Source organism: Apteryx mantelli, chromosome 17 (genome assembly GCF_036417845.1).
Source record: "Apteryx mantelli isolate bAptMan1 chromosome 17, bAptMan1.hap1, whole genome shotgun sequence".
Taxonomy (NCBI): Eukaryota; Metazoa; Chordata; class Aves; order Apterygiformes; family Apterygidae; genus Apteryx; species Apteryx mantelli.
Window position 1 is genome coordinate 3,897,395 of NC_089994.1, and position 17,405 is coordinate 3,914,799.

Consider the following 17,405-nt stretch of genomic DNA (forward strand, 5'->3'; position numbering starts at 1 on the left):
GGCCAGCCGCCGCTCTCGAGCAGGAGGTTTTCTCATTCTTCCTGCTCCAACCATCTGGTTTCAGTTGCTTATAGCTCTGCCAAGCAAACAATCCAAGCTGAAATTTTCCATGCCTACAGTCTGCCTCAGGTTGTATTTGAAAAAGGCTATCCGAGTGAGGCAGAGAATTACAGATCAGTCAGATGCAGTTAATTGGTTGAAAAGATTATTTAAAATGAATAAAGCACCTGGGATAGCTCATGATCTGGGAGGGTTTCATCAGCACGATTTCAGTGAAGAAAAAAAAAAAAAAAAAGGTCAGCCCCCACATGAGGCACTGCTAGAAAGTACACAGTTGAGGATATGCAGATATTTTTCCAAAGAAGTTGTTTCTGCAGCAGGTTTTCCTACCCTTTCCTGCCAGCACCCCACATCGGTGCCTTTATATCACTAGAGGATAGATCCTGTCTTCCTACAGGACTGATTGTGGCCATGCTATTGCAGTTGTGCTGTTATTGCCGATAATGTTTAGGATAGAGTCAGATCTTATGAGGGTGATTCAAAGGAGCTGATCTGGCTGGAAATGCTACAAAGGATTACAGGGTTTCAGCAGACTCAGTTCATTGCTTCCACTGACTGTGCAGTCCCTGAGCACTAGAGCTGGCCCCACAGAGGCAATAGGAGCACGTGGTTGGAGCATAGGCCTGCTACCCCTTTGGTGGCAGCTCAGACTGCCTTTAACCACATGTGGAGCTGTACCTTAAGTTACTGCCAAAGTCTTGTTGCATGCCAGAAGCAACGTCAACAAGGAATGCAAAAAAGGAGGATTGGGTTACCCATTCCCATCCTGGTGAAAGGTGACCAAAGGAAGAGCTACAGCTCTGTGCCAGTCTTGTGTTTACTAATGGACTCGAAAGGTGAATGAGCAGGGATGTTAGTAAGGGCCAAATCCAGTTTCCTGCTTTATTTTTCTACTCCTTTCTAAGCTGGACAGGAGGCTATCAAGGTCTCCTCTAAGTAAGGCAGTAGATTCAGTGTGGATAAAAGTGAAGTTACGCACATGGGAGAACTTAGTGTCAAATGACAGACTCTGAGTTTACCATTACCACTCAGGAGTGAAATTTGGGGTGATGATTGAGGTGCATGGAAACATCAGCTTTAATGTTCCATAGTGATCAGAAAATCTAATGAGACATTAAGAAGGATTAGGAAAGGACAAGAAAATGGAAAACGTTATGCTACTACAAAGTCTTTGATAAATCAGCACTTGGAACACGGGTCCCTTAATACGCAAAAGGAGAGCTGGAAGAAGTTCTGAGAAAGGCAGTAGGGAGACCAAAGCTCTGGACCATCTGCCATGCCCATGCAAGAAGGAACCAACTACCAGGAACCAGGCTGGATTCTTCCATGTGGAAACTGCAAGTGGCATGGAGAGGGTGAGTAGGAACTTCACTCTCTTCAAATGCAAGAGCTGGAGTGTTATGTGAAGGTCGTAAGAGCCAGGTTCAGAAGAAACAAAAGGTGATTCTTTGTGCAACAGATAGCAGAGCTATGACACTCCTTGCCATGGGATGTTGTGGATGTGAAAAATTTAAATTGGTTCAAGAGGAAATGAAGAAGTTTTGGAAGAGAAATTCATTATGACTTAGTAAAAGGGGATCGCATCTCTCAAAATCTCTGAGCTGCAGAGGCTTGGAGCCTGGTGGAGCAAGGTGGAAGTATTACATACTCAGTTCTTATGCTCTTCCCCAGGCACCTGCTTTTTGTCACTCTTGAAGGTTGGACCTTGAGCTGGACAGACCTGTTCATGTGTTCCACAGGTCATCTTCCTCTGTTGCCCCTCTAGCTTTTTTTCTTTTTCTTTCTTCTCTACACTTCTACTTTTCATGAGAAATATCTGAGCATGGAGGTGGTCTCTGTCCTCTAGCCATGAGCTCTAGAACCTAGGTGGAACTCCTTAGATTAAGGAAAGGAGCAGGGTCTGAGTCCTTCACTCCATCTAGAACTACCTGCGTCCATCAGCCTGGATTTGGGACAGCAACTTCACCGTCTACTGTTTCCTTTACACGTTAATGCTCATGCTGCAGCAGTCAAGCCCTGTACACCCATGGCAATCTGTGTCCAGCCTGCAGATGCTGCCTATGAGCATAACAGGACCCTATGCAAAATCCTGACATTTGCTCTTGCCAGGGAACGCACAGTCACGCACTGCCCACTCCACTGTAGTGGTCTTCAACATTTTGGGGCATTCTCCAACTATCTGAAGCCTTGCCCCTAAACAAAAGTGTTCCAGCTTTGTTCAGCTCCACAGTTTCAAAGATAATCCTTTAACTCCGCTGGCACTAGCGCAGCCTGGGTTTCTCTTGTAGCATCCCAAAACCTGCGGGCTTGGAGCCTCGGTGGGGTTCTTCACCCAACCCCCATGCCCTTAGCGCGGTGGGAAGCCCTGGCCTAAAGGGGAAAGGGATGGTGCAGAGCTGAGGCGGTTCCCCACCAGCACCCTCCGGTAGCACAAGGGCCCTTGGGAGGCTCTGCCCCGCGTGCTGCCTTGCACGGGGCTCCCCAGCTGCCCACGCGCCACCGGGGCCTCCTGCCCTGCCGCCCCCGGGGGAAGGCAGGGCCCGTCCCGCGCCGCGCCCCCCTGCCCGCGGCCGCCCCTCGGGGCCAGCGAAGCCCCACGCTGCCCGCGCAGCGCGGCCCCGGCGCTGCCCCGCGCCAGGCGCAGCGCAGCGCGGCGGCCCCCGCGCCGCCCCGTCCTTCCGCCGCCGCCGCGCCGGGCCCCGCGGGCGGGGCCGCGCCCGCCGCCACCGGGGGAGGGCGGGGCCGCGGCGGCGGCGGCTCCGCGGCGGAGCAGGTGCGCGCCGGGGCCGGTGGCGGAGCCGGGGCCGGGGCCGGGCGCCCCTCGCCGCGCCCCCGCGGAGCGGCCGTGACGCAGCGCCGGCGGCACCGCCCGCCTCGGCGCCGCTCCAGCGCAGGTGAGCGCAGGCCGCCCCGGCGGCACCGGGCAGCGGCGGGGAACGGGCCGGGCCGGGCCGGGCCGGGCCGGGCGGCGGGACCCCTCCCCCCCCCGGGGCCGGGCGGCGGGACACCCCCCGGGGCGGGGCGGGGCGCGGCCGGGCGGCGGGACCCCCCCCACTGGGGCCGGGCCGGGCGGCGGGACCCGGTCTGCGCGGCGCGGCGCGGCGCGGCGCGGCGGGGGGGGCCGGCGGGGCCGCGGCCGCGCCGTCGGGTGCCCCCTCGGCGCTCGGCGCTTCTGCGGGCTCGGGGAAGCCGGGCTGGGGCTCGGCCGCCGCCCAAAGCGCGACGTGTAGGTAGAGCCGATCAGGATTTAAACTTTCTCCTTTTCCCAGTAAAGGGGCAAAACAGCACAAATAAAACGGGAGGCCGGACCCCCGTCCCGGGAGAGCACAGCCAAGGGCCCGCTCGTCCCGGGGGCACGGGGTCCCGCAGCCCGCCGGCGACCGCCACCCCTAGCCCACCTGGCCGCAGGACGCTGTGCGGAGCCCTGGCCCTGCTGCGGAACTCCCGCCTTGGATAAATAACTGCTCAAACAAAGGGCGCAGGCACCTGCAGCTTGATGACGGGTTGAGGCTCCGAATTCCTGGTCCAGGAGCGCTTTCGTGTTTGGGGGAGCCCGAGCGGCTCCGGCAGCATGGTTCACACCTCCCCTCTCCCTGTCCGAGCTGGGGGGGAGGCAGCGCTTGAGCTGGGAGCTCAGCTCAGAGGGTGCAGGAGGGGCTCGGACGTGGGTCTTCTCCAGGTGGGTCTGTATGGGGCCACGGGTGCGCCACCCCCTCCACGCTGCTCGGGAGTCAATCTGCACATCCTCTTTTTCTGCTGAAACTATCTGGTGAATTTGGGTCAAGTGCACAAATATTTCTGATTTTTTTTTTTTTCTTCTTAGCAACACAGATGCAAGATTTGCGCATGTATCGCAGTGAGCAGGGTTGGGGGTGGCTCAGCTCCCCTCCTGTAACACATAGCAAATGTAACCGATACAGGCAAAGCCTTTTTTCCCCCCGTGGACCAGGGATTGTTGCCACTGGCTCAGGATGGCTGGGGTCTTTCTGCAAGAGATGGGCCCGGGAGGACTAGGTAATCAGAGCCCCCTGCTATGCAGACCCACGTTTTGGCTCTGGGACCTCTAAGTAGGACCTGTGGTTTGGGGACTGCAGGTGCACGGAGATGTGCCCCAGTGCACAGCCCTGGATTGTGGAGGAAGAGGAAGGCAGCTGGAATGGGAGAGCCTGTCTGTATGGCCTCGAACTTCCAGACAGCTCCATGGAGCAGCCATGAATTAGAGCCCTAACATGGAAGGATCTGCATCCTCCCACCGCCTTCAGCCGTTCTGAGACGGCTGCCAGCCCCCTTCGCTCTGTGTCTGTCTGGTACCCGAGTAGTTGATACGTTTCCTGTTCTGGCAAAGGACGCCCACATTATCCCTGGAGTGGGTCTGGAGTTCCCTGTGCCTGGCCTCTCCACGCTGTCTGCTGCACACCTCTGTGCCTGGGTTTTCCCTGCGGAAGCAGCGAGGTGCTGGGTGGGGAAAAGCCCTTGATTTGGGCTTTAATGCAGCTCCATTTTAAAAAGAAAAGCCAGGGAAATCCTATCCTGCGGATTTTGTGATTTCCTCCTGGCCCATCCTCTGGGCCAGCACCGCAGCACAGGTCTCTGCTGTGTGAGTGTGTAGGTGGCCAGCAGGGACGGCTGGCTCTCCTGTGCCAGCTGCCCTGGAGGAGGACAGGCACAGTTTGAGGCAGAGCCCCGCATCTAATTGCTAAGGACAGAGGGACACTTAGACCCAGGAGATTTCAGTCTGGGGAAATGTGCCCCGGTGATTTTTTTGCCCTGTCCCCATCACTTGTGACCTGGCGCGTTGAGGCCGTCTTCCCCTTGAGTTTCACTGCACTCACCGGGCTGCCCGGCTCCTCAGCTCTTTGCCAAAAGCAGCTGAGGTGTGGGATCAGGGTGATGGAAGACAGGGCAGCTTAGATGAGTCTCCGCAGGGTTGTGCTAAGGTGACTCAGCCTGGCTCAGTCCAGTTCAGCAGAATGCAATTGGAGCGTTTTTGAGCTGAGCGTTACTCTGAGCTGGCGTTCGGGTTGTCTGTGTGAATAGGCTGGCTCACACCTTCCTACTTCCCCACTAGGTCTCTGAGCAGGGATATCTTGAGGGCCTTGCTGCTGTGTTCCCCCTTGCACTGCTGGAGGGCAGGGCCCTGGGTGTCCAAGATGGCGAGATGGCTGCCTCGCTCTGCAGACCTGACCCGCTTCTGCCAGAAACTCAACCGAGTGAAGACCTTGGAGGACGACATGATGGAGACATCCTTCAACAGATGCCTCTCCACCATCGACTTGACACTGCTGGGCATCGGGGGCATGGTGGGCTCTGGGCTGTATGTCCTCACTGGCACCGTAGCCAAGGAGATTGCTGGCCCTGCTGTCATTGTCTCCTTCATCATTGCTGGCTTTGCCTCGCTCCTGGCTGCTCTCTGCTATGCTGAGTTTGGGGCCCGGGTACCCAAGACAGGCTCTGCCTACATGTTCACCTACGTGTCTGTAGGTGAGATCTGGGCCTTCCTCATCGGCTGGAATGTGCTGCTGGAGTACATGATCGGAGGAGCTGCGGTGGCCAGGGCATGGAGTGGTTACCTGGACTCCATCTTTAACCACAAAATAAAGAACTTTACTGAGACCCACATTGGCACTTGGCAGGTGCCATTCCTGGCGCACTACCCAGATTTCCTGGCAGCTGGTATCTTACTAGTTGCCACTGCATTCATCTCCTTTGGGGCCAAAGTTTCCTCCTGGCTCAACCACGTCTTTTCAGCCATCAGCATGGGTGTCATCCTCTTCATTCTCATCATGGGCTTCATCCTTGCGCAGCCCAAGAATTGGAGTGCTCAGGAAGGAGGTTTTGCCCCATACGGGCTGTCAGGCATCATGGCAGGAACAGCCACCTGCTTCTACGCCTTCGTGGGCTTTGACGTCATAGCAGCCTCGAGTGAAGAAGCCAGGAACCCCCAGAGGGCAGTTCCCAGAGCAATAGCTTTCTCCTTGGGGCTGGCCACTGGGGCCTACATCCTAGTGTCCATGGTGTTGACGCTGATGGTGCCCTGGCATACGCTGAACCCCGACTCTGCCCTGGCAGACGCGTTTTACAGGAGGGGTTACTCCTGGGCAGGATTTCTGGTAGCTGCTGGCTCCATCTGCGGTGAGTACAGGCAGGCTGGGGGGTGGCGGTGGGCAGGAGAGGGTGGGAGATGCCTGCCCTTCTCTCTCCGGGTTGGTATGTTGAGTTTGGGGCTGCAATGCTCTCAGCTGGGATCCTGGGGTGGTTTGGGCCATGCGCCAGGTCTGACATGGGGGCCTGCTCTCTGCCTCTCCCTCAGCGATGAACACAGTCCTGCTGAGCAACCTCTTCTCCCTGCCGCGCATCGTCTACGCCATGGCGGAGGATGGACTCTTCTTCCAGGTGTTCTCCCGGGTCCACCCCCGCACGCAGGTGCCGGTCATTGGCATTGTGGTGTTCGGGGTGCTCATGGCCCTGCTGGCCCTCATCTTCGACCTGGAGGCCCTGGTGCAGTTCCTGTCCATTGGCACACTGCTGGCCTACACCTTTGTGGCCGCCAGCATCATTGTGCTGCGCTTCCAGCAGCAGAAGGTGGATGTTCCTGCTCAGCCGGCCGGCAGGCAGCCGAGCCCTGAGCCCAGTGACGGCCCCGCTGCCGGTGAGCTGAAGGAGTATGAGTCCTTCTCTGACAAGCTCCAGCTGGTGGATGGAGACAAGAGCAAAGAGCAGCGGGAGCCGGGGCAGCTGAAGGCAGCTTTTGAACCCTACCTGGAGTTCCTCAGCGACTTCTACCCAGGAGAGGTGGTCACCGTTGCTGTGGTTACCCTGATGGTGTCTGCCATCTGCCTGTGCTCCATCTTGGTGTTTGGCAACACCCACCTCCACCTGCCAACCTGGAGCTATTCCCTGCTGCTGGTCCTCTTCAGCCTGGGGTTCCTGCTCAGCCTCCTCCTCATCTGGGCCCATGAGCAGCAGCGCAACACGCAGACCTTCCAGGTATGCACTGGGGGGTGGAGGTTGCGCTGGGGGAAGGCAGGACTTGCCCCTCTGCCAGGGTCAGGAGGGTGGAGCAGTTCTGATAGACCCATGCGAGGCCCCAGTCATTGCTGGGTAAAATCACTGCAATAACTGAAGAAGGGACAAGGAGGAGGAGAGTGTTAGTGAGCATGGGGAGGTATCGGTGAGTAGCTCGCAACTGTGTACAGCTGGATGCCAGGGACAGAGAGTTAAGGACCAGTTAGGGTTGGGCAAGGAGGAGCAGTGACTCTGAAAGGGACTCAGTGTTCTGGGCAAAGCCGGTGGGATATGTGCGGTGGTGCCGTGCTGTGGCTAGGAGGACAGGCATGATCCTGGGCTACGACATCAGGAAGGCGGTGCTGGAGAAGACCTGAAGAGGTCCTGTCCCCTGATCCAGGGTGTGATCCCCTCTGCTGAGACCATCCCTGGCGGGTGTTGGGCAAATGTGTCCATCAAACCCTGTGGTGGTGGCAGCCACATCCTAGGAGCAGATGTCCCCGAGCACCCCAGGCTGTGCTCTCAGCATTTCCTAATGTCTCACAGCAGGTCAGGACTCCATCCTATCCTGTCCCTCAGAGAGCAGAGTATTTTGCATTTAAGGATCACAATCCCTGGTCCTCCCTCCTCCACATCAGACAGGCCCTGTTAAGGGCAGCTTGTTGGGGGGAATCAGCTACAAGCTTTCCTTCTGCCTGTCCCCACTAGTTCTGCCTTCAGGACTGAACTCTTTTCTTTGGCCTCCAAATCATTTTTGTACCTCTCTTATTCCTCCTGCTCCAATTTTCAACACTTTTTGGTCCTAGAAGAGTCCTACCATGTGCTAAGGTAATATCACCTCTCTGCCGTGCTCGCTGCCCCTGTGTTTGTATGAGGACCATGCTATTGTGGATTGCACTAGGAGCTTGTTTGGTCCTTGTCACTGTGACTCCAGATGTTTCTGGAGCCCTTGCTCCCGAGTGCCCCATGTCCACCCTGTTGGCTTGGCACTTGTCCTGTTGTTCCTTTTGGCTGTCTTGGACCATTTTCAGAAAGCCCAGGTGACTGGGGTTCAGGTCACTTTGTCCTTAGTATTTACCATTGCTAGGTTTTCTCTCTGTAATTTTAAGGATAAGTAACATTGTCTTTCAGAATGGTTGCCCACAGCTGTGTCTTATATATGTGGGAGGTGCTGCTGGCTGCTGTGGGGCAAGTCTCTCTCTCATCACTCGCTCTGTTTTTCTTGCAGATACCCCTGGTGCCCCTGTCCCCAGCACTGAGCATTGTCCTGAATATTTATCTCATGCTGAAGCTCAACTACATGACATGGCTCCGGTTCGCTATCTGGCTGATGCTAGGTGAGTACTTCTACAGGGGTATAAACTCCTGGGAAATCAGTGGCTCTTTCAAGGAGGAGGGAGTGAAATGTCCAGTGCCGAGCTTGCATGGGGAGCTCTGGAGAATGTGGTCAGAGCAAGCAGAGAGCAGGGAGAGAAGGTCAGTAGGGATCTCCTTCCTCTCAGCTCAGGTGTGTGCATGTGTCTGTTCTTATGCCAGCAGTGTCCAGTCGCTTCAACAGCTCTTTTCCCTACTGTTTATAAAATTTATAAAGTGCATCAGACCCCCTCTCTGCCTTCAGTTTCCATTCAGAGGCACAAGCCAAGGTCTTTTGGGGGTCTCCCTGTCACTCCTTGGTTCCCCTCACTGTGCTACATCTTTGTTCCTGCTTCAGTTTGGGTCCTCCTTCATAAAAGCACTGGAACAGAGCTGCATCTTATCCCAGAGGCAGTTTGCCAGTGCTCATAAAGTCATTCGGAGCTCCCTGTCTCCATGCAAGGTGCTTCTCCTGATGTACCTGGGAACTGGGTTTGCCTCTTTGCTGTAACCCACTGGAAGATTTTCCTTCTGCAGTCAGCTGGTTTTTTCCTCATCACATCCAGCCCCTACCAGCCAGCAGAAATGCTCAGTATTACCCCTTAGATGTATGGCACAGTCCTGTTCCATCCCTCTTTGATTCCGGCCCTCGAGGCCCTTTGGTTCTTCCCATACAGCTTCCTCATCCTCTCCTGCAGACAGCACTAATTCTTGTTCAACCCATGAGCATGTTCCCAGGTTTTGTGACAAAACAGATCTTTGAGGTGCTCCCCTTGGAGTCTCCCCTGCATCTTCTCTCTAAGGACTGCTATGGTCCTCTTCCCTCTGAGTACATCCTTCCCCATTTGCTTCATCCTCATCCTTTCCAATTCAGTTTCCCTTGGGCCTTTGTGCAGACAGATTGCTGGAATCCAGACGGAGGAATCCCTCTTTCCTCTGCTCATGGCAGAGAATGTCATCAAGGAGGGCAAGGCTGTCAGATTAGCTGGCACAGTCTACCTTCAGGGACCACCTTACATTTGATCCCACGTCTTTGATTTTTGTTCTCCAGCACTGGGTCTAGCACCTTGAGTGCAGCTGGGATCAGGCTCTCAAGCTTGTGTTTACCTGGAAAACTGACTTCTTCCTCTGTAAATCTTCTGACCGCATTTGACCATCTCCAATCCCTACCTGAGCTGGTGAAGATCCTGGCTACCCAGGCTGATTCCATGTGCCAGTTCTACTGCTGGTTGGGAAAGAGATAAGCTTTTTCCCCTGCCTTAAGCACATCTACCTCTTAAATGATGTGTGCCTGAGGCTACTCCAGGACCTTGCTGAAGAACTGGCTTCCTGGAGAGGGACAGGAAGAGGCAATGGCCTCTGCGGTTCAGTTGTAACCCTCTGAGAGGGCAGATACCACGTCAAAGGGGCTGCTCTGAGGAGATGGAGCGTGAGCTCCTGTGAACAGAGAGCGTGGAAAGGCCTGTGGAGAGGGGGCTGGGGTGGGAATGGGGCAGTGACCAGGCCCCCACAGGCACTGTGGTACTTGCTCTCTCAGGATGCCTGACTTCTCTTGGCTGCATCCGGAGGAGCGTGCCAGCCACCGCAGGGCTCCTCTGACCTCTTCTACAGCGGTTTCTCTGTTTCTTCTGCTCCCCTCCCTGCTCCAGGCCTCCTTGTGTATTTTGGTTACGGCATCTGGCACAGCAAAGAGAACCTGCGGGAGCCCAAGCCGCAGCGCGTGAGTGCCCGGTACGTGGTGTTTCCCAGCGGCAGCCTGGAGGAGACGGTACAAGCAGTCCAGCCGAGCCCCCAGCCTGCCGTGGGGCTGCCGGATGCAGACACTGAGGAGTCTAAGAGATGATGTTGTAGGGGACGGGGCATCTGGGTCACCGCGGCTCTGGGAGCATTTGCCCCCCTCCCTCAGACAAGGCCCAAACCCCCCACTCTCCCCAGTCTCTTCTGCAGCGAGAGCCACCAGGGCCAGGTCTGTCCTCGGTGTGTGGCTCTGTCCGGGGGGGGACCGTGACACTTGTGCATCCCCACCCACTCCCAGCAGAGCATGGTGGGGGGGAGCTGGCTCCCTCCTTTCCTGTCCCCAGCGCTCGGGAACCAGCTTTCATCCTCCCAAACCCAGTGCCTGGCTTGGTGACAAGGAGCCTCGTCCTCACCAAGTTCCCTGGAGCCCCAGGCCAAGCCTGCCCAGACCCCCAAGCAGCCTGTCTCATTTCTGCTGACCCAAAAGTGCAGGTCCTGAGTTGACGGGGATGCGGAGGACCCTTGGGGGGCTGGGGCAGATGGCCTGGGGGGCTGTCCATCCCGGCCGCAGCGCAGGCTTTTTCTGCAGCCCTGATGAGCCCTGTCCGCAAAGACAGCGGGCACCTGGCTTGCTGCTGGCCGTCCCCTCGGCTGGCTGGTCTGCATTGCACTGGTCTCCTGAAAGTCAGGCTGAGTGGGGCCACAGGGTAGCTGGGGGACTCCAGGCCTTTGGGGAGCATGCGAGCTGGAAGCAGGACAAGGCCTGGATGAGTGGCTGGGTGCTCACAGGATGCAAGCAGACAGCTTGTTCTTCAGCAGGACTGCAGGAAATTCAGTGCGGGCTTACGCTGTAGGAGCCTGCCTCCCTCGCCCAGGCCACTGGCAGCAGAGGACGGCTGGTTCAGGGGTGTGTGGAGTCTGGCACATGGCTGTACCCCCTGCCCTGCTGTGACCATGCTTGGCCAGCCAGAGGCTGGTCCGCAAGGTCCTGAGGATGGCGCAGCCATGGGGCCCAGACCTGCTCCTGACACGCAGGCTCCAGCAACCACCAGGGCCAGCCTCTTGCCTCAGCCCTGCACTAGGCATGGGCACTCAAGATCCTGGATTTGTTGCCTTGTCCTCTGCAGCCCCCAGTGGCCTTCCCTGGGCTGCGCTGAACTGAGCGCAGCCGGCTCTCAGCCCTTCTCCTTCCCCCCTGTGCCCCAACAGCTCAGCCTGTGCCACAACCTGCAGGGGCCAGGAATGCTCAGCCCACCATGCCTGCTTCTGCCAGGCTGTCGGTTGCCCAGCCCGTGCTCAGGACAGGGCTCCACAGGTGCTTTTTGGTGTCTGCCCCTCTCCAGCAATGCCCCTTGCAGTCCAGGGCTCATGGTGACGTGTTTGTGGGGTGATCCCCAGGAGCTCCTGCTCAGCAGCTCTGTTGAGGTGGCCCCAGCAGGGATGCTGCAACTGGCCACTTATGCACATGGACAGCCCCTGCCTAAAGTGCAGGCCCATGTGGTTTTAGCACATTTCGGAAGAAATACATGGAGGAAACAATCACTCAAGCACAAGGTTGCCTAACTGCTAGGCCTGGCAGCATGGACACCCCGGTCTCTGCAGCCGTGGTGCATGTGCAGCAGCCTCTGCATCTTCCTGTGGGGCTGACCGTGCCCCGTTGAGGAGCTGGGAACAGGCAGCAGGCGAGCTGGTCATATCCCTTCTCCTGCCTGGCCCTGGTTGCTGACTGGTCCGAGCCTGCCTGGGGGCCTGAAGACCAGGGCGCACATGGGGAGAGCTCCGTACGATACACCAGCTCTGGGGTGAACCCACTGCGGCTCTTTGATGGCGTGCTGTCTGCAACCACCGCTCCTCATCCTGCCTTGCCCTTGCGCTGTAGCTGCTGTCTGGCCCCCCCACCCTGGCGCTTGCACTGCGTGGCTGTCGTGTGTCGAGAGACGCGGCGCAGCGGAGGCCGCCGCTGCCAACAGAGCGGTACGTTCCTGCCATGTTGCGGCCCTGCTTGGCACCTCTGTATAACGGCTTGTAAGAAGAGGGCTGTCTCAGCCACCCGTATAAACACTGGTTCTGTAATGGCTCTGACTAGTTGGTGGTTTGTGCTGTCACCCCCCCCCCCTTCATAACCCACACGTGGAAGTGGGCAGCCACCTTGCTGCAGCCACCTTGCTACCCCAACAGATGCTGAGGAAAGGCCCCAAAAGCTTGGGGAAAGGGAGGCTAGTGTCACCCACTCCCGCCCTGGAGCCGTGACCTTCCTGTGCTCGGCACGGCCAAAACTAGCTGGTGCCCCCCAGCCGTGCACAGGGCAGCTGGCTGCTCTCCCAGGGCCGGGGCAGGCAAAGCCCTGCTCACGGCTGCTGTCCCACAGCCGCAGGCCAGGACCTGGGCGCAGCCTTTTACGGGTCTGTGCAGCTTCCCAAATCACCGGGGAGAAGCCCGTACCTACACGCGTGCTTGCACAGCAGAGCTGGAGAGCGTGAGCCGAGCAAAGCCCGTCCCGGTCGGCAGGGCACCTCCAAGAGCGGATCTGCTGCTCTGGAGGGGGCGTTTCATTTATGGGTGCTGTGGGAGAAGGGGCCCCGGCTCGTCCCACAGCAACTGGGGTGCCCAAGGGGCTACGGCAGCCGAGCAAAGGTAGCCTGGGACTTAGGACTTACAGATAGATAAATATAGCCCTCTCTTCTCAGTCAGGCCTGAACCCCGCCGGCAGCAGAGGGGACAACACCAGGCACAGAAGTATCTCAGTACTGGGGCGGATTCTCTAAAGCTGACATGAGTTTTGGGCAGAACTGACCAGAGAATTTGTGAGCCACTCTAAATAATGTGAATTAAAAAGTGAGTCACTTGAGTTAATCCATCTAGATACCCATCCTCATCCCTGTTCACCAGAGAAATTTCTTTTCCTTGATAAGAAAGTCACTCTGCATTAAAGAATAAACATATCCAACAGCTAGACAGGGAGGCAGATAGATTTAACGCTCCTTATCAATTGTCTGCATTTAATCTCTACTATAAATCTATTGTTGGCAGGATCAAGGCCAGTAGAAAGAGCAGAGCACAGGTTTGTCTTACTGGAAAAGAAGAGTAAAATTATTAAGAGAGCAGAACATGCTGAAGTTCAAAATAGTTTTCTGTTCTTTTGGGGGGGAAAAAAAGTTGATATATTTGAAAAAAATTACTTTCAGCTGTAACTAGGGCTGAGCTTACCCAGCATGTGCTACAGTTCAATATTTTAAATTGGCAATTCTGCGTGGCTTCTACAATGGAGACTTCAGAATTGTCCGATGAGTCTCTTTATTATTGTTATATTTAATCTATTTAAAAATGTTTATTTGTATAAATTCCAGAGAACTTGCTTATATATGAAAACCAAGAGTAGATAGCTGGGGCTCTACCAACCAGGGTAAAGAGTTGGGACTGACATGTATGCAGCTGGCAAGGAATTAAAGGGTTTAACATAATTAATGCCAGCCTGGGAAGAGAATGTGCCCTCTCAAGCAAACTTGATTTTATTTTTATTTTTTAAAACACAGAATTACAAAATTGGTTCATTCATTTGTACCACACAAAATCCCACTGCAGTAATGTGCCCTACGCAGAAGTGAAGGGAAATATGTATTATTTCATTTTAAATTGTTTACCTATTAATGCTAAAAAAAAAAATTAAAAAAAAAGAAAAAGAAAAGGTATTGTCAGCAGCAACTGTTACCAAGGGAGCCCTCCTAAAATTATTTGTTCCTAAAATTGCATCAGCAGGAAAAAGATTCAAAACAGACACTGTCAGTAGTGTTTTAAGATGATAGCATGGCAACACCATAAGTAGTTGTACAGTATCACCTGGAGAGCACATGCAGCTGGGTTGAGTGGAACAGCATCTGTGGCTCTAAGGGTGAGTGTAATAAAATTAGATCTGGTTTAAAAAAAAAAAAAAAAAGAGTCAGTTCTCCCTCCCATATGCCCCCGCAGGCATGCACATGATACAGCCAGATTTAAAAATCAAACCACCCCCATGTACAACTGACAAACTTCAATTTCTTGAAGAACAGGGGGAGCTTGGTGTTTTATAGTGGCTAATATTGCAATGATTTTTCATAGGGATATCTTTCTCCAAATTAGTTTCTTTAAAAAAAACAAACAAACAAACAAACAAAACCGCACACATTTTGGGGGGTTCATGGAAACTGTCTAATCAGGCTACTGTCTAATCAGCCTAATTAAAATGCATTGGAGCAAAGTATGTAGGTCATAGTGATATAATGACCGGTGATGGGGCTCTGGAAAACTGCTCTCTGAAAGGGATTTAGAGGTCATGGGGCATAAACAACTGAACATGTGCTCCCGGGGCTGTGCTGTGGCTAAGAGGTTTAATGTGATCCTTAGATGGTAATCCCCTACTTACACAAGTAGGAGTGGGAAGGCAGCGGTACTGCTGCACGCAGGAGACAACGGCCAAGGATGGGTCTGAGCTTCACAGAAGACACTGCCGAGCTGGGGAGGGCTCGTATGAGAGCTGCTGGGACAATCCAGGTTTGCAATGGACGTTAAAGAAGGCAGGGCCATGCACCGGGATAAGAGTTCCCACAAAGAGGGCTCTACTCAAGGAAAAAAACTCAAATTCAGACCGGAAAGAACAATGGATTTTTTTGCTGGGGGAAAAACCTGACACCTAGGATGCTTTTACCTGGAACGTGGTAATTTCTCCATCATTGACATGATGGAAACACACGACTGAATTGGCCCATAGCCCTCCTCCTAGAAGCATGTCTCATCCAGCCACAAGATTCATGAGGCACAAGGAAGGGGTGTCATATCCCAGCCCCCCCTGGCCAGGACCAGAGATAGCTGAAAGCAGCTGCTCTGATGATTCTCTCTGAGGCCTCAGGAGATGGGAGCTCTGCTGTTGTCAGCACAGCCCAAATGACGCGAGCCTGCGCTCTGCGGGAGCAGCGGGGACCCTGCAGTGCCTTGCAAACACGGGCAGCTGCACCGGGAGCCTCTGCAAACCCTGCAGGGACATCGCCTGGCTCTTGCATGGCAGAGCGTGGGAGTCACAGGTGCATCCCCAACACTGTTCCAGGGACAGTTTGCTCGCAGACATTAAGTTGGAATAAGAGGCATAGACCAAGTTAAGTATTTGAGCCCTTTCCATGCTTTCGGGAGGGGAAGGGGTGCACAGAGCAGTGGACCAGGGTGGGCTATTCCCCAGAGAGCGGGCAGTGCAGTTTCCTGATTCAGACACTTCCCAGCCCTGTGTTTCTAAATTATCCTCCTGCCCAGACCTCAGCTCTGAAGGCAGCACAGACTATCTGCAGGGCTCGTTTAAGGCTCGCTGTAAGTAATCCTCTCGTCATCCCATATGATCCTCCCCTCCTCCTCCTGCAAATATCGCCAGAGACTGACGATCATGAAAACAGCCAGAGCTCTCGAGAGGGTGTTTTGTCTCTGCGCTGTTCCTGCCTCCTCTCATGCCTGCACAGCAGAGCCACGTCCCCTTTCCCAGCCTTCCCCAGCACCGAGGGGAAGGCACCAGTAGGCTGATGGGCTGAGCCTAGGCGTACACAGACTATTACAACAAGGCTAGCATTTGTATTTTGCAAGTGTTTTAGCAGCCTGTATCTCAGAAATCCCTGAAACACGTCTCTATTTGGACCGTAGCTGTTCCGTGTCTCACCACACGGTGCAGGCATTTTCAAGACAATTCATGTAAGCGTATGCAATACAGTCTGATCCCGGTGATAACAGAGGCTCCCTTGCTGAAAGCAGCCATAACAGTCTTCAAATACACAGCCACAAAATTAAAGAGAATAAACATTCACCATGTGCATAAGAGAGAAGCGACAGGCTTAAACTGTGACAAGAGAGATTTAGGCAAGGGCCTGGAAATATTTCCTAATGCTGACAACAGACTTGCCTGGAAAGGCCATGAAGTGTCCATCATAGTTCCAAGGTCTGTCAGGAACAACCTGTGCTGAGCTGATCCTACTTTGGGGCAGGGGGTAGTCAACTCCTTATGATCCCTTTGCCTTCATGCCTGGATTCCCTCATTAGACTGGAAGCACTTGAGGGCAGCAGCAAACAGAGCAGGCCCTGATCTTGGCTGGGACATGAGCCAAGGTGCCTTCGTGCATGGCAGCACACCTGACACTAATCCCTCCTCCCTCAGAGTACTTAGAAAAGTACATTGGCAAGTAATTATCCATGACTGGATAAAAATACCAGACTCAATGATGCAAAGGAGATGAAAGCATTCAAGAAAAATTGCTCTTCTGCACTTGGAAAAAAGCCAGAAGTAGGAGTTCATATTGCAGGATGTTAAGACACTTTCCACTCCAGCCCTAACTCAGAATGATGCTTAGTAGTGACTACTAGAGCCAGACATTTTGCAATCACCAATGTAACTTACACCGAAAGTTTTTATGAGGAATTAGCCAGTGAACTTTCCCAGAGCATTAATACTTATTCTCCAAAACAATCAGATGGTTGGAGAAGTTCCAGAGGACTGGAAGAAAACAAACCTGCTGAACATTCAAAAAGATGAAGAGGAGGAGCAAGGAAGTTCAAGGTCTCAACCAGACACTAATGAGCCAAAATGAGAGCTGCTCAAGAAGTAAGGAGAAAATATCAATGCCAATCAATATGGATTTGTGGTAAACTCTTTGCTTTCACCCGGTCAGGAGGTTTGAAAGAGGTAGCAGTGCTGATGTAATACACAGTCTTCCATGAAACATTCAGCTGTGGACTACCTGACAATTTTGTAAAGAAACTAAAAAGGAACAACATGGAAATAACACTTAAATGAAAAACTGGCTGAGCACTGCAAATAGCATTGTAAACAGGAATTCATCAACAAATCTTCTTGTGAGTCACTCAAGGATTAGTTCCCAACCTGAAAGAAAACACTACTGAGTTCGGAGGAAAGAGAAATAGTGATACAAACTGGTGGGATTGCCAGGTAAACTGGGAACAGCAAGTACTACAGTATAACTGAAAGCCATACTTCAGCTTTTCCCATCCTGTAACTGATCTTTTTAACCTACCCAGCTAGTTACTACTTGCATTCACTTGCTGTAAGTTAACTAACAAAATAGATGTTGACAGTGAAAGAATGGCAGGATGCCCTCCATTCAGCTACTTTGGGGACCTAAGAAACTGTATGAGAAACCTGAAAGTATTTTTCCAGTCCTTCCGTCTCCGCATGTTAATCCTTACTAACCTTTTGTAACAAGTGCCAAAGCACAGCACTTCCTACA

The 17,405-nt window shown here is 54.0% G+C and overlaps 1 protein-coding gene across 3 annotated transcripts; it reads left to right on the forward strand.

Annotated features, from left to right (window-relative positions):
• Window positions 1-2,906: 2,906 nt before the first annotated feature.
• On the forward strand, window positions 2,907-12,228 carry SLC7A4 (solute carrier family 7 member 4). 3 transcript variants are annotated; one of them, XM_067307080.1, is made up of 5 exons: window positions 2,907-2,954; window positions 5,129-6,192; window positions 6,371-7,047; window positions 8,294-8,402; window positions 10,068-12,228. In XM_067307080.1, the coding sequence occupies exons 2-5, from the start codon at window positions 5,211-5,213 to the stop codon at window positions 10,259-10,261; spliced, it is 1,962 nt and encodes a 653-aa protein (XP_067163181.1). In that variant the 5' UTR covers window positions 2,907-2,954; window positions 5,129-5,210; the 3' UTR covers window positions 10,262-12,228. The 3 variants fall into 3 exon arrangements, with proteins under 3 accessions (XP_067163181.1, XP_013810273.2, XP_067163182.1); XM_013954819.2 differs by lacking the exon at window positions 2,907-2,954 and adding an exon at window positions 3,958-4,074; XM_067307081.1 differs by lacking the exon at window positions 2,907-2,954 and having other exon boundaries at window positions 5,126-6,192.
• Window positions 12,229-17,405: the final 5,177 nt, after the last annotated feature.